This window comes from Pinus tabuliformis, chromosome 9 (assembly GCF_031772625.1).
Source record: "Pinus tabuliformis cultivar Carrire ecotype Pingquan chromosome 9, CPIR1, whole genome shotgun sequence".
Lineage (NCBI taxonomy): Eukaryota > Viridiplantae > Streptophyta > Pinopsida > Pinales > Pinaceae > Pinus > Pinus tabuliformis.
Window position 1 is genome coordinate 1566200931 of NC_142307.1, and position 14562 is coordinate 1566215492.

At 37.7% G+C, this 14562-nt stretch overlaps 1 protein-coding gene across 1 annotated transcript in view; it reads right to left on the bottom strand.

The window, feature by feature from the left end:
* The window catches only part of LOC149154615 (pyrophosphate--fructose 6-phosphate 1-phosphotransferase subunit alpha-like), a 124432-nt gene that overhangs the window by 5673 nt on the left and 104197 nt on the right, over positions 1-14562 (bottom strand). Inside the window, exon 8 of the mRNA XM_089440196.1 lies at positions 221-274. Within this exon, the coding sequence (XP_089296322.1) occupies positions 221-274 (54 nt within the window). The remainder of the gene's footprint in view (positions 1-220; positions 275-14562) is intronic.

Consider the following 14562-nt stretch of genomic DNA (forward strand, 5'->3'; position numbering starts at 1 on the left):
AGAAAATTTTAATTGAAAAAACATTTTTGAAGAATCTGCTGAATCACGTTATATCTTGGCTACCAAGCCTGCTTAACAGACATTAAGGGAGTTACCACACACTGTACTTTATATTTATAACTTATCAAGAACACAATAAAGAAAAAGATGGATGACTAACATGTAGTTGATACCAAAAAAGGCAACAATATATTACATGAGAAAAAATAATGGATATTACCTTCTCTGCAGACAATGCATCGGTGCAAACATTGCTAATAAGCTGTGCATTCACCTGCCAGATTAAAACAACAGAATCAAACAGCCTGCATATTATTACATTGAGCAAAGATCAAGTATATATTACGATTTATTAAATCAACTAGAGTTTCATAAAGCTCATGTTTTCACAGGGTTTCATTGAAGACAAAAAATTCGAGCACTTTTCTCTTGATATGTAAACACATGAATTCAAAGATAACCCATGTCATTGTTGACTCGTAACACATCTTCGACAAAATACTTACTGAAATAGAAATTATATGGGTTAACTCAAACAACCATTTCGTGTTTTCCCTCAAATATTGTTGGATGTAGGTTTCACCTAGAATCGTAGGTCTAATAATTAACAATGAAATAAAGTAAAAAGAATAAATGTCTCTATATGACTTACATAAAAAGCAAAGAAAGAGGGTACACTCCCAGCAAAGACATTAGACCACAGAATGTCATGATTCATGAAGATTCAAAGTAATATCATAACATGTGTGTGCGTGTGTGACAGAGATCAACATAGATTGATGACATAACATAAATTCATGTTGTCTCCAAATGATATACAAAATAAACATGGGGAGGGGTGAAGGGTAAAGCCCATTTGTCGGCCTTTGTGTGTCTTAAAGAGAATGTGAGCCATACCCATGTGTTTTGCAGCTCACTAGTAGATGGATAATGCACAATATAAAATAGCATTGCCTCCGTTGATGATACCTCAAGTCACAATGATAGCTCTTTATTCACTTAAGAGATCTACTACACGATGTTAGTAGGATAGCAATGATGAGCATGAGTCGAGATGTGGATTCATTCATGACTAGGGTTTCCCCCTGTTGCACTCATTCTTTCAACATTCCAAGGAAGCAAGATCCAAAGACTTAAAGGAATTTTTTCGAAGTTCAGAATCATCAACCAACAGTTTATTATGTCATTGTAAACCCATTCTGCAAATTTGTAATGTAAATGATGCTAGTACGACCGCTTTATTATGTAACAACCTAGGTAAGACTATGATTTTGGTAACAAATTTCAACCTCAGAGATTTTTCATCTCACTAATTCAATTGTGTTTTTAAACACAGATGATCAGCAGAGTTTTTCCCTCTAGCCTCACCCCAAAGCTAAGATGAAGTTTATTGTCAAAGTTTTAGGTGAGTACTAGTGTTTAGTCGAGTCTATTGTAAAAGTGATTTGGAAATAATTTAAGCTAATTGGGTAAATTATTTTATTACAAATCACTTGGTCTACTAGATCATATTGTGTCACAAAATAGGGTAAATGTTATGAGAGTCTATAACGAATGGGTATCCCCCTTTGAGGATTGAATTTGTAAAATCTTATGTAAAAAATAGTTTAGTGCATAGTTCTTCATACCTAGACACCATGGCTAAAACATTTGAGGGTGGAAAAATAATTAATCCCCTCAAGAGTCAATTAATCAATTTTTTCTGGCAAAAAGAAAATTAAATCCTAAGCCATAAAATTAATTAATTTAGAGCCAAAATTAAAATGCTAGAGAAATTAATTTAGCCAAGTGGAAAAATTCATGGGTCTAAAAGAAATCTTATGTAAAAAATATTTTAGTGCATAGTTCTTCATACTTAGACACCATGGCTAAAACATTTGAGGGTTGAGATATAATTAATCCTCTCAAGAGTCAATTAATCATTTTTTCTTGCAAAAATAAAATTAAATCATAAGCCATAAAATTGTTTAATTTAGAGTCAAAATTAAAATGCTAGAGAAATTAATTTCTCCAAGCGAAAAAAATTCGTGGGTCTAAAAGAAATTTTTGGAGGTGCCCCACCAAGGGAATATTGGAAATTTAAAAAAAAATGGACCCTTGGACCTTGGTGGTTAAGTCAAAGTCAAGTTTTTGAAGAAATTAGCTTAAAATAATTATTTTTGAGCTAATAAAAAATGGTTTTAATGAGAAATTCGAAAATTCCTCAAAAATAGATATTTTTGATAGCAAAGATTAAAATTAGATCAAGGATTTATCAACGGTCGAGATTATTTTGATGGGGATCAAGCCAACTAGCCGTTATTTTCTACTTGGAGGAATTTCTCTATAATTAGAAGACAGTTTGCTTCTATTTCTCACAATGATAGTGACTTTGGTCTCAATGTAATTTTGTAACGCTAGTGTGAAGCCACTGTTCTACTGGGAATGTTTGAAATTCATAATAAAATACTTTGGGGTACAGTTCATGGTGTCTTTGTCTCATTGATCTATGGTACGTGCTGGGTATGTGATTTCCTATATTGTACTTCAATATTACATGAATTGTTATTTCATTTGTAGATGATAGGAACATTCTATTGGTAAGTTTTGGGCTTATCTTAGGTCATCCGATTCATTGTATAATCTAACGATTTATTTTTTAAGAAATATATAGAGTTTGCAGGTTCCCCAGCCCTTGGGCTCCAAGTTCACAGACTGTGGACATAGATTGACCTTGTTTAGACTTCGAATCTTTTATGTGATTTTCTGACTTTGCTAAGGCTGTGGTTAACATCTATTTTTCGAAATACATCAAGCCATTGTCAAATTATCATAAAAAAAATATTCTTCAAAAGCTAAGTCACCTGACACGGGGATTCAGGATTCATAGGATACGGGGATTCGAGAGTCGGATTCGGACACGTTGACCCCTCAGAACAGGACACGTAGGATTCGTTATATATTATTTTATTAAATATATATATATATATATATATATATATATTAAAAATTAGATATTTCTTACTCAAATTCTCATTAATGATACAAATTCATTGATTTCGAACATAGATCTTCATCTAGATGTTAGTTTTACTGTTTACAAAGTAAGTTAGTAACATTATAGCATGCATAGTACATACAAAATTCAAATAAATGTCACATAAATCATGATTCATAAATGAAACACAACTTACAAGATAGTAAGATAAAGGTACTGACAACTGTAGTTTTCTCATTAAGTCATCAAATCAAAATGTGTTACATAGGTAGTGCAATACCAATGGCAAATACAAATAGAAAATATAAAACAACTACAAGTATACAAGCCTCAAGGCAATAGGTAGCCCATGACTCATGAGTCAACAATCTTCATAGTCTTCATCAGAATCAGCATCAATGTCCTCATCATCATGGTCACCAGACTCACCACTACTCTCCTCTGCATCCTCCTCCTCCATTGTATCCATAGTCGCCTCTACATCTGCTGGTGTGGAGGATGAACCCTCTAAAATATCACCATCATCAAATCTAACAGGCTCTAGCACTAGATCATTGAGATCCATGTTGGCCAACGCCAACTCAACACTGCTGTCCAGACCCATATCATCAGGAAAGACATCCCACATCTTTGTCTTTCCCCTCAACCACTCTTCCCTCTGCCTGTAAATAAGACAAAGGTTGGTGTGCACATACACCATTGTCTCTGCCCTGGACTACTCAAGCCTGCTCTTCTTCACACTATACAAATTCCTATATGTGCTCCAAGTCCTCTCGCAACAAGAGGATGAAGTCACCTGAGAGAGGAGCCTCATGGCTAACTGCTAAAGAGGACGGCTTGTTGCCCCATGATTTGCCCACCAAGAATAGGGCTTTTTAGCCCCCCTGTCTCTAATCACATCGTATCTTGCAAATCGACCAGTGCCAGTGGAAAACTCTACAAAGGCATCCTCCACCTCATCAATCAATGCTCTATCCTGAAAAAACCCGCCTGAATGCATCTTTCCTCCCTTGTGAGATTTCACCATCCATGTGAGGAGGGAATCTGTGGGAAGGTCCACCATTCAACCACTCATGGCTGTAGTATTTTGGGTTCAATGAATGAGCCAAAAAATGTAAAGGTGTGCAATTCTTGTCCCATCTGCTGACAAGAATATCCTGTATAGTACCACAAGAGGCCTCTGGTGATGTCTCATACTCGGGGCACTCACTTTGTAGAATAATGCTCCTCACAGACTCAATCATGGAATCCCATCCCTCATAAACTTCTCCTAGGATGGGTTTGTCTATATCTACAAATCGAAGCAAAGAAATGATAGGGTCCATGATCTGAATAATTAGATCTACCCTCTCCCACCAAGCATCATCTAGCATTGTGTCCATCACTCTTTTAGAGGCTACTTGATCTATCTTTCTCCAGAAAGACCAAAACTCAGAAATAACCATGGCCCCAAGAGCGGTCTTGACCTCTCTCAACCTCTTCAACATCATGAATGAAGAGGCAAACCGTATATCAACAATCTTCAACAATGATAGATTGTTGTACTCCTTGTAGATAGTGAGGGCATTTGTACGATTTTGCACAAAGTTATGGATATGTCGTGCATCCTCAATAATGTTATCAATCCAAAGCACATCAGAAGCAATGGATTTTAGTGCTAAATTCAATGAATGGACAATGCAAGGTGTCCAAAACACTTCTAAATATTTAGCTTCCACAATCATGCTAGCAGCCTTGCAAACAGGTGCATTATCTATAATGATTTGCACACAAAAATCAACACCTACATCTTCAATAACTTTAATAAATAACTCACCCATAAATTGTGCATCCTTGTATTCTCCAAGTGTATCCACTACTTTCAAGAAAACTGGACCATTCAAGGAAGACACCATGAAGTTGATGATTGGGTGTCGTGCTAGATCTGTCCATCCATCAGAAACAATGCTAACCCCAGATGTTGGCCATGATGCTTTAATAGGCTCAAGCATTTTTTGCACCTCTTTTTTTGCCTTTGTCAACAATGTGGTTCTAAGCTTCTCTGAACCGGGAAGCACATACCATGATGGAGACCCGTGAGTTAGAGCTCGACACATCTCAATAAATAAAGGTGAGCGTGCAACATTACATGATATGAAGTTTTTATAGAAAAAGAAAGCAATGGTGAGATCAAGCTCTTCCCGTTTCTCTTTTTGAAAAATCTTGTCCATTGGACCAAGTGAAATTGCTCTTCTTTTTGCTACTTGTCCCCCAATAGAACTCTCAAATGGAAATTTGGTGGTGCCTTTCCTCAAAAATGGAAGGGGGTCTTCATTCTTGGTTTTTCTTGATTTTGCAGCCACATTTGCCATACCAACAATGAACTCCTTTTCCATTTCTTTCCTCTTTTGTAAAGGAATAGCTTTACAAGCTTCAATTCCACAACCTAGTAAAGCCAACAAATGGCCTTTCACATGGTAATATGTGCTTTTGAAAGAAATGTGGCAAAAGTTGCATCTCTATTGCACATTGCCTCCTCCCTTCCCCTTGGTGCTTGTCCCATCCTCTCTTGTGACATATTTCCACAAGGGATATTTCTCAATGTTGTCTTTAGGTCCTCCTCTTCCCTCAACATTACTTGCAACAAACTCTGATGATATTGGAGGAGGAGGGGCATCTCCAATGGAGACATTCTTCCCCTTCCTTTGCCCCCTAACTGCTGCCCTTGATTGAGCCATGAATACTATAAAAAAATAAACAAAACATGCACAAATTTGTAAAAAAAAAATCATATACAAACTGATGTAATAGAAATACAAAAAAATAGAGATGAAATGCACTTACCTGGTGCTTGAATCTCCTTGCCGAACGCTCCACACCCTTAGCTCCTTGCCCACAGCTCAATGTATGCAAAACTGAAAGAGAGAAATGGTAAATCACTTGATAGAACAGCGATTTTTTATGCCCACGAGTTTCCTTTTTGGGGATTCGAATCCCAAAATCGTGACACGTTGTGTCCTAACGTGACACGTGCGGGATTCGATCGTGTCACGTTAGGACATGACGTGTCACGTTCTAGGATTCGATATTCGTGGGATTCGAACACACAAGCCATTTCCAACGAATCTGGTTTCATAGTTCAAAAGTCTTTCAAGCATTGTATATTTGTATATAACTTGTAAATAATTTCTATTTATAATTTTTGTAAATAATTTTTCCAACCCTTGGTTTGCAACTATTTGGGTTTGGAGCTTTATTTTAAATTTTATGTTTTGGGGCTTTTAGCATACTTGTAAATATTCTTTAGATTTGTTTTATTTTGTAAATAATTTTTAGATTTCAAAATTGTAAATATTTATTTGATTTAAGTTTTAATTTTGTAGTTAAAATTTTTTAATTAGATTTAACTTTTAATTTGAAATTCAAATTCTACTTGTAAAGTTTTTATCCTAGATTCACAATTTGAAAATAGTTTCTCTAATTTGTGTCTATATATACTAACCTTTCACCTTGTATTTTCTATTATGCAAATAATTTCACTAACCCTTTGCATTTTAATTTTTTCTTGTATATAATTTCTTGGGGTTTTTATTTTATTTTTGTATATATTGGATTTTTTGGGAAAAATATATTTTATTTGTACAAGTGAAATTTGTAAAGGGATCAAAGAAAAGAGCAAATTTCTGAACTTTCCAACCCTTAAAAGCCCTAAACGTCTAGGGTTTTGTAGCCTATTTTTGCAGGTTGCTCATTTTCAAATTGGGAAGAAACCCATTTTTTGAAGGCCCTAGCCCTTACCCAATCTAAAAGGCTAGTGTTTGGGACCTATTTTGCAAGCATTAAGAAGGTCGTAAGCCCTACAAGGGCTAGATCTCATTGCAAACAAGGGTTTCTTCAAGGGATTGGCATTTTATCTCTAATAATTTGTGATTGCAACAGTCATGAAAGTCTAATCTTTGGGTTTTGAACTAACATTTTGTGACTGCAGGGGTTGAGAAGCGATTTCTCTCACATTTCCAAACTTGGCATAGGCCATTAGGCCTTGGGGTTTGCTTCTGTTGTTTTCATCTCTCATTTTAATTGACTGCATAATTTATATCAGATCTAATATATTGATATAACAGTGCCATAATCATCATAATACAAGCCTAAAGTACACACACATTAAGCTAATAACTCATACAAGACATCAAAAAAAATTGCAAGGGTTTGATTTATCAATTCTATTGTTTTATGTTAGCTGTCATATAATTTTCAAGATCTGATTTGAAATTGCAGAGGTCTGATCTGAAAGTTTCAGATCTGATATAATAGTTATAGCAGTGTATTTAAGGTATAAACACACATAAGATGGGCACATGGAGAATATATCAAAGAGATCAAAAGCACAGATTTACAGTGATAACAAGGGCATGGTGATAGCGTGAGGGCCCCGACAGATTGAGATCAACAGTGATTGGAGACAGGATTGTCAAACGAGATTCTTCACAGCAATTTCTAGAGATTATAGGAGATCGATTTTTCTACAGAGAGGTCAGGTTTCCGAGTGGTGCAAGTTGATTTAGAGAGGCTAGGTTGCCAGAGCAAGGAGAAAGATTACCAGAGATATCGATTTGCACAGGGGAGCTGAGTTTGTCAGTTGAAGTTGAAATCCAATGGAGTTCGAGTTTATTTTCCTAGCAGTGCGAGTTTGCCAGAGAGGGCCAAGTTGCCAAGGCTGCATGTGTGACCAATTCAAGAGCCAAAGGGAGGTCGAATTGGATCAGAGGGGCCAATTTGCTTCCAAGGGCCTAAATCGACCTGTAGAAGTGACTGGAATAATTTTCCAAAGGTTCACTAATTTACAGCAAACAGTTGTAACTTCTCCATCATAGATTTTTGCTGAAGAGTAATAAAAATACTCATCTACAGAACTGGATTTTCCCACACTGGGGTTTTTCCAGGGACATTTGTCCAAAAATATTGTTCATTATTTGTGTGTGCAAAATAATTTTCTCAATTCCCGTAGTTCTTTTTTTTTGTGAAGTTGCAGTAGTGTTTTATTCAATATTTGCCAAAAGTATTTTGCAGAAGACAAATAATCAATTGATAGGAGAATAATAACCAATTAACTGCGACAATATTAAAATTACACACTATAATATATATGTGTGCTACTAATGTCTAATTATGCCTAGAAGCCCCTCAAACATAATAATGGGCAAGAACTAATCAAGGTCACAAGTTGACTTTGTAGCCAATGTGAAACATAATAAATCTCCCAACAAGAGGCCCAAAATGTTGACGTAATGTTGCAGTAGGCTCTTCCAGGGCTTGCGTTGAGTTCCGCCAGTGCCATGACAAGTGTAAAGGGCTCCTAAAATTAGGGGTTGGCCCCTGGATCTCCCCGAAAATCATCTTGTAGCCCCAAATGTGGGTTTGGGGCACAAAATTGGGTCTCATGGGTATCCAAATGATTAATAAGCCTAATTATGCTCCAACGTTGAGGGCAATGAAAATGGTGCTAGCCCTCCCATGTCCCAAGGCATGAGACAAACCTCATTTGGGCCTTGGATCAACTACCAAATGACGTGAGCATTGCTAAGTTTGTTGGGGGCATGCTAGTCCAGGTGCATCATCCCATGAATAATAATGCAAATGTAGGAACGTTGTGGGTGCTAAAGGTGCCCATGGCTATGAATGTGCTCTAAAATTGTCTGAAGTTCCATGGCTCTCAACGCATCACCTGTGGGTGTCAATATGTTCCTCTGAAGGACTTGGACCCCAGTTGAGTTGCCCAAACCAGTGTTGTTAAAATCGCAATAAAATCGCGATTTTATCGGAAAAGCGCGATTTTTTCATTTACCCGATTCAAATCGCGATTTTTATGCATAAAAATCGCCACTTTTTTTTATAACGATTTTTATCGAAAAAATCGCGAGTTTTTGAAAATATCGCGATTTTTTCGAAAAAATCGCAGGCCGTCGGGGCAGCGGGCTTTTTATATGCAAAATCGATTTTTTTTATGTCATTTTGCTGTTTGCGCGCGGAGGAGGAGGAGAAGAGGTGAGGGAGAGGAGCTGAAGGGTTTCCGTCGGATTTGGGAGCGAATCGAAGCGTTTTTAAGAGGAATCCAAACCTAGATCACCAATTTGTCCATAAAAGAGGTATGTAGATTAATTTTTTTTGGTTTTGCTTCTATAAAAACTTTGGTTTTCATTGTTTTTAAAGAATTTTTTGAAATTTTTCATTGATTTGGGATGGGTAATTTGTTATGACTATGAGAACCAATTTGTTATTTTTATTTTCTCATTTTTTTTAAACATTGTTTATTTTTTTTGAATTTTCATTGTTTTTTGGCATTTGGTTGGGTAACTTGGGTTTAGAAATTGGGATTTTGGAAATAATTAGCTTGTAATTTTGCAAATGCTAAATTGTAATTTGTATTATCATTTATGTAATCCTAAATTCCTATTTCCTAATCCTTATTTTTCCATAGGTTTGCAAATTCAAAATTCAAAAACAAACATGCCAAGGAAATTGGATCCTTTCTGGGAATATGGTGACCCTAAAACTCCGAATGATAGACAAAACTTGTATTGCAAGTTGTGTGGAAAGGAAATATTCGGGGGGGTGTACAGGTTGAAGTTCCACCTTGCACAAATCCCTGGACGTGATGTGGGGCCCTGTCTAAAGACAAATGCTGAAATTATCCAAAAAGCCATGAGAGCATTGGGAGAATTAGAGCACACTAGAGACGCCAAAGAAGAACTCAAAAGGCAACTAAAAAGGTCAGCTGAAGGAAGTGGGCCAAGTGGCACAGGTTCTACTGCAGCGTCAGTCAATCCGGTAGCTGCATCATCATATTTTGTTCCTCGAACCACACCTGGTTCACAACCAACTATTGGTTCAATGCTAAAAAGAACTGAAAAAGAAAAAGCTGACAAGTTGATGACAAAATTTCTCCTCTGGAGTGATATTCCTTTCAGCATTATAAGGAATAATCCATTTTTCCAACCTACTGTTGATGCTATTGCCAGTGTTGGCCCGGGGTACAAACTCCCTTCTCTTCATGATTTCAGAGGTCGGCTTCTTCAAGATGAAAAGCGTGACTGCACCCAAAGATTGGAGGATTTTAGGGCATCATGGGCACAAACAGGATGCACTGTTATGTCAGATGGTTGGACTGACCAAAAGGGGAGAACCCTTATAAACTTCTTGGTTAGTTGTCCCAAGGGGACTATGTTTATCAAATCTGTTGATGCAACTCATCAAATCAAAGATGCAAGAACTTTATGTGATTTGCTGGATGTGTTTATTTTGGAGGTGGGTGCAGAAAATGTTGTCCAAGTCATAACGGACAATGCTGCAAATTATGTTGCTGCTGGTAGAATGCTTATGGACAGGCATCCTGCTTTATTTTGGACACCTTGTGCTGCCCATTGTATTGATTTGATGTTAGAGGACATTGGGAAAATTCCCTTTGTCAAAGAGGTTGTTGACTCATCAAAAAGCATCACAAAATTTATTTACAATCACACATCTGTGCTTAGCTTGATGAGAAGATTCACCAACAACAAAGAGTTGGTGCGCCCCGCCATTACACGGTTTGCGACGAGTTTCATATCTCTTCAATCCCTCTTGAATTCTATGTGGGATTTGAAGAGAATGTTTCTTTCAGAGGAGTGGCGTGCTTCGTCAATGAGCCGCAAACCAGAAGCAGAGGCCGTCTGCAGACTAGTTTCATACCAGGAAGACTTCTGGGCGGGAGTGCAGGAGGTGTGCGCTGTTACAGAACCTTTGGTAAAGGTTCTTCGATTGGTTGATGGTGAGAAGCCCGCAATGGGCTATTTGTATGAAGCCATGGACAGGGCCAAAGAAGCCATTCGGTCCTACTATGATGACAAGGGAGATGATGGGTTCCAGAGACAACTCCTTCTATGGAACGTCATTGATGAGCGATGGAACAACACACTCCATCGTCCAATTCATGCTGCGGGGCTTTTCCTGAACCCTGCATTTTCTTATGCATGTGGGTTTAATTTTGATGTTGAGGTCGTGGAAGGATTATTAACCTATGTCCAGAAGATGGTGAGATCTTCAGAAGAACGTATGGAGATCTCTAGACAAATTGAGCAATATAAGTTGTCAGGTGGCACATTTGGCTTTGAGATGGCTGTCATTGATAGGACGGTTAAAATGCCAGGTATTTTTTAGTTTGTACTTTGTAACTTTGTTTCAAATTTCATTGTTTCTTCAAATTCCATTTTTTTCTTATGTTTATTTAAAATTTTATTTGTAATTTTGTTGTAGACGCATGGTGGAAGATGTATGGTGGCAGAGTACCCCTTTTGCAAAATCTTGCCGTACGCATCCTCAGCCAAACATGCAGCTCCTCGGGATGTGAGCGCAATTGGAGTGTATTTGAAAAAATACACAACAAGAAGCGCAATAGGTTAACACTTAAACATTTAAAATATTGCAAATTTCCAAATAAATTTTTGAATTCATTAAAGTTTTAAACAATATTTTTTTTATAATATTAATTATTAATTATTAATTTATTATTTCATGAACTTTGTACAGGTTGGAGTCCCATAGACTTAATGACATGGTCTATGTCTACTACAATCTTCGATTGTGGGTGAAACAACTAGAGAAGACACCTGATACGGAAGCCATCTCATTGGATGGGATTGACACCACTGCTGAATGGAGGGTTGAGACCGAGAGGCCTCTCATGGATCCCACTGAGGATTGGTTAGTGCAGGATGAGGGGGAGGAGGAGGGGGAGGAGGAGGAGGAGGAGGAGCAGGAGCAGGAGCAGGAGCAGGAGCAGGAGGAGGAGGAGTTGGAGGAGCAGGAGGAGGAGGTGACACCGCCTACCCGGGCTACCCGGGCTACCACTACCAGAGGACGTGGTCTCCGTCCACCTCGGCCTCCTGTAGCTGCTACTACTAGTTCTTCAGCTTCTAGAGCACGTCAGACTCCACTGCCATTTCCACCACCACAGGCACCAGCTTCTACATCTAGAGGGAAAGAGAAAGTTGTGCCATTTTCTCGCAAGAGGGGCAGAGGAAATCAATAGGATTAGACTTTCATTTTATTGTATATGACATTATGACATGATGAGATACATTATCATATTTTTTGTTGATATTTTGAGGCTGAGTTGGACTTGGGACTCAGGACTTACTATTCAGGACATGATTCAATGTTATGTGTGATTTTAGCGCTAGAAATGATATTAAACATCTTATATATTAGTTTTTTTATCATATTTATGTGTCAATGTATTTATTTTATGTTGTAGATGGTTTAGATATTAAAAAAATTGAAAAAAAATGAATATTTTTGTGCCAAACGATTTTTTCCCGCTTTTTTCCGATTTTTTCCCGATTTTAACGATTTTTTCCGCTTTTTTCCCGGCGCCGATTAAATCCCAATCGCGATGTGTGCAACACTGGCCCAAACCTATAGATGGAACAACTAGCCAATTACACACAATATCCAATGTTGCAACTTTTACCATTAGGTACATTAATTGCTATCGAATCTAAGTGAACCAAGCTTGTAAGAAATAAGCAAAATAACACTTCATATGAGGCTTCTCTTCCAAAAATTGGGGCCTTAGTCACATAATGGTGTTACCTCCCTAGGAAGGAGTGGTTAATCGACTATCCTATTAGGTGTTCCCAACCCCCAAGGGGAAGTGACATGCCCTTGGTCCACCCTTCAATCGATAGGTGCCATGTGAATAATGATGGAACAAAGGGTAGAAGACTTCTTGGCCAAGTGCCATGGTCAAAGGGACTAGCTATGATGAAGTACCTCATCGTGGGTGTTTAGATGTGAAGAGGGAGCAATAGCGGATGATGCATGAGTTACTTCGGCCTTTGTTTTACACCCTTCTATATTGCCTCTTACTTTTTCTTGATTTTTCCTTGTATTATTGCTCGTATCGTAAGGAATGAGGACTTTCTTTCTATGATGTATAACAATCACTACCCCCTTTAGGATGGGGCCATTCATTGCCCATCAAGGGGTTGGGACATGCAAGGGTTCTTTGTCTTCTATGAGATAGGGCAACATTGGTCCAAGAACCGGGTGATTGCCATATGATAGAGGTAGAGCTCATGCTTGGCTTTTGCCCACGTGCTAATTTGTAAGTTTCAGTTATCTTTTCCATTTTGAGTTTTTTTTGTATTTCTTGTGGTCATTATGTGCTTTTTCTATTTCTTTTAGCTGCATAAACGTTCGAGAGTGCATTTCCAAGCCCTACCCAAGTATAAGGATGTGTGGGTGCCAAATACCAATGAACCAATGGTCAGTTGAACCCGAAGAAGGGAGGTGGAATAGGGGCTCACAATGTTGGATGGAAAATGGTATGGAATAGGGAGAGATGGGACTATGTTATCTCAATCATGATTTCCAAGTAGTGCTCCTTCCAAAAGCCATAGGCCATTAGGGAAGATCCCATTGAACTAGGATTGAAAATTAACCCCCCAGTTAAGGTGATGGAACAAGACTCCGGCCAACACCCTTCTTTCTTCCAAGTTACCCCATAATCCATGTCAAATGCGCAAATACAAACAAGCATAAGCAACCGACTGCAAAATGAATAAAGTACCTCTTGATCAAAATCCCACCTTCCAAGATGTACTCCTGACAAATGGGCAAGGAAACATATGACTAATGCAGATGACGGAGATATGAATGGTACGTCACATCAGCTACAAGGTGGCTGTCAGGGGCTGTTGGCTGCTGGTTGGAAGAGATGAATAGGAGAAAATTTTCTCCTTGGGGTCACCCACTTTTGGTGGGTAACAAGCCATTTAGAACCTCATTGATTATGCATTTTGTTGTTGCACTTGCTGCCATTTTGATATATTCACCCATGAGCAAACTCTGCATATTTTGTCCCTAATGATCTGGAAACATGGTTTGAAATCTTCAATATAATTTTTTCATTAAAAATTGAATTATTTATGTTTTTTTTCAAATCCAGTTCGATTCAGTTCCAGTTCAAAACCCTGTTAGATAGGTGGGCCAGTTCAAAACCCAGTTCCAGTTTTTAACACTATGAGCAGAACATTAGCATGCCCAAAGAGGAAGACACAAAAAATATCAAAGGTGAAAATAACAGAGGCAATCAAGGTGTTACACATCAATGATTGAATTTCCTAAACAGTACAGGATCCTTTTTGAACAGGGAAGTTACAGCCGGCATAGAATAATCATTAATGATAAAAGCAGTACATCAGGATGCAGTTAAGGGAAACACAATGACAAGGAGCTGAAAGGGGACCCACAGAAGCTCATAGATCAGATCTATCTGCGAGCCTGGACCATATACTTATGTTTTCATGTTCATCAAATCAGTATCATCAACCTATTCTTCCAGTTTTCTCTCTATGGCTGCTTATCATCAGTTTAGCATATATGGATGTAATAAAAAATAATTTTAGATATAGATGGATAAAGGCCTGCAACTTAGCTTACGTCAGGCTTATCTGTAAAAGAATTAGATGATGGATTAATGCCACCCATATTTGTACAATATTCATTTTAACATCAATATAAATATCCCCATTTAATTACCAAAAAAGAAAACTGCACTTCTACTG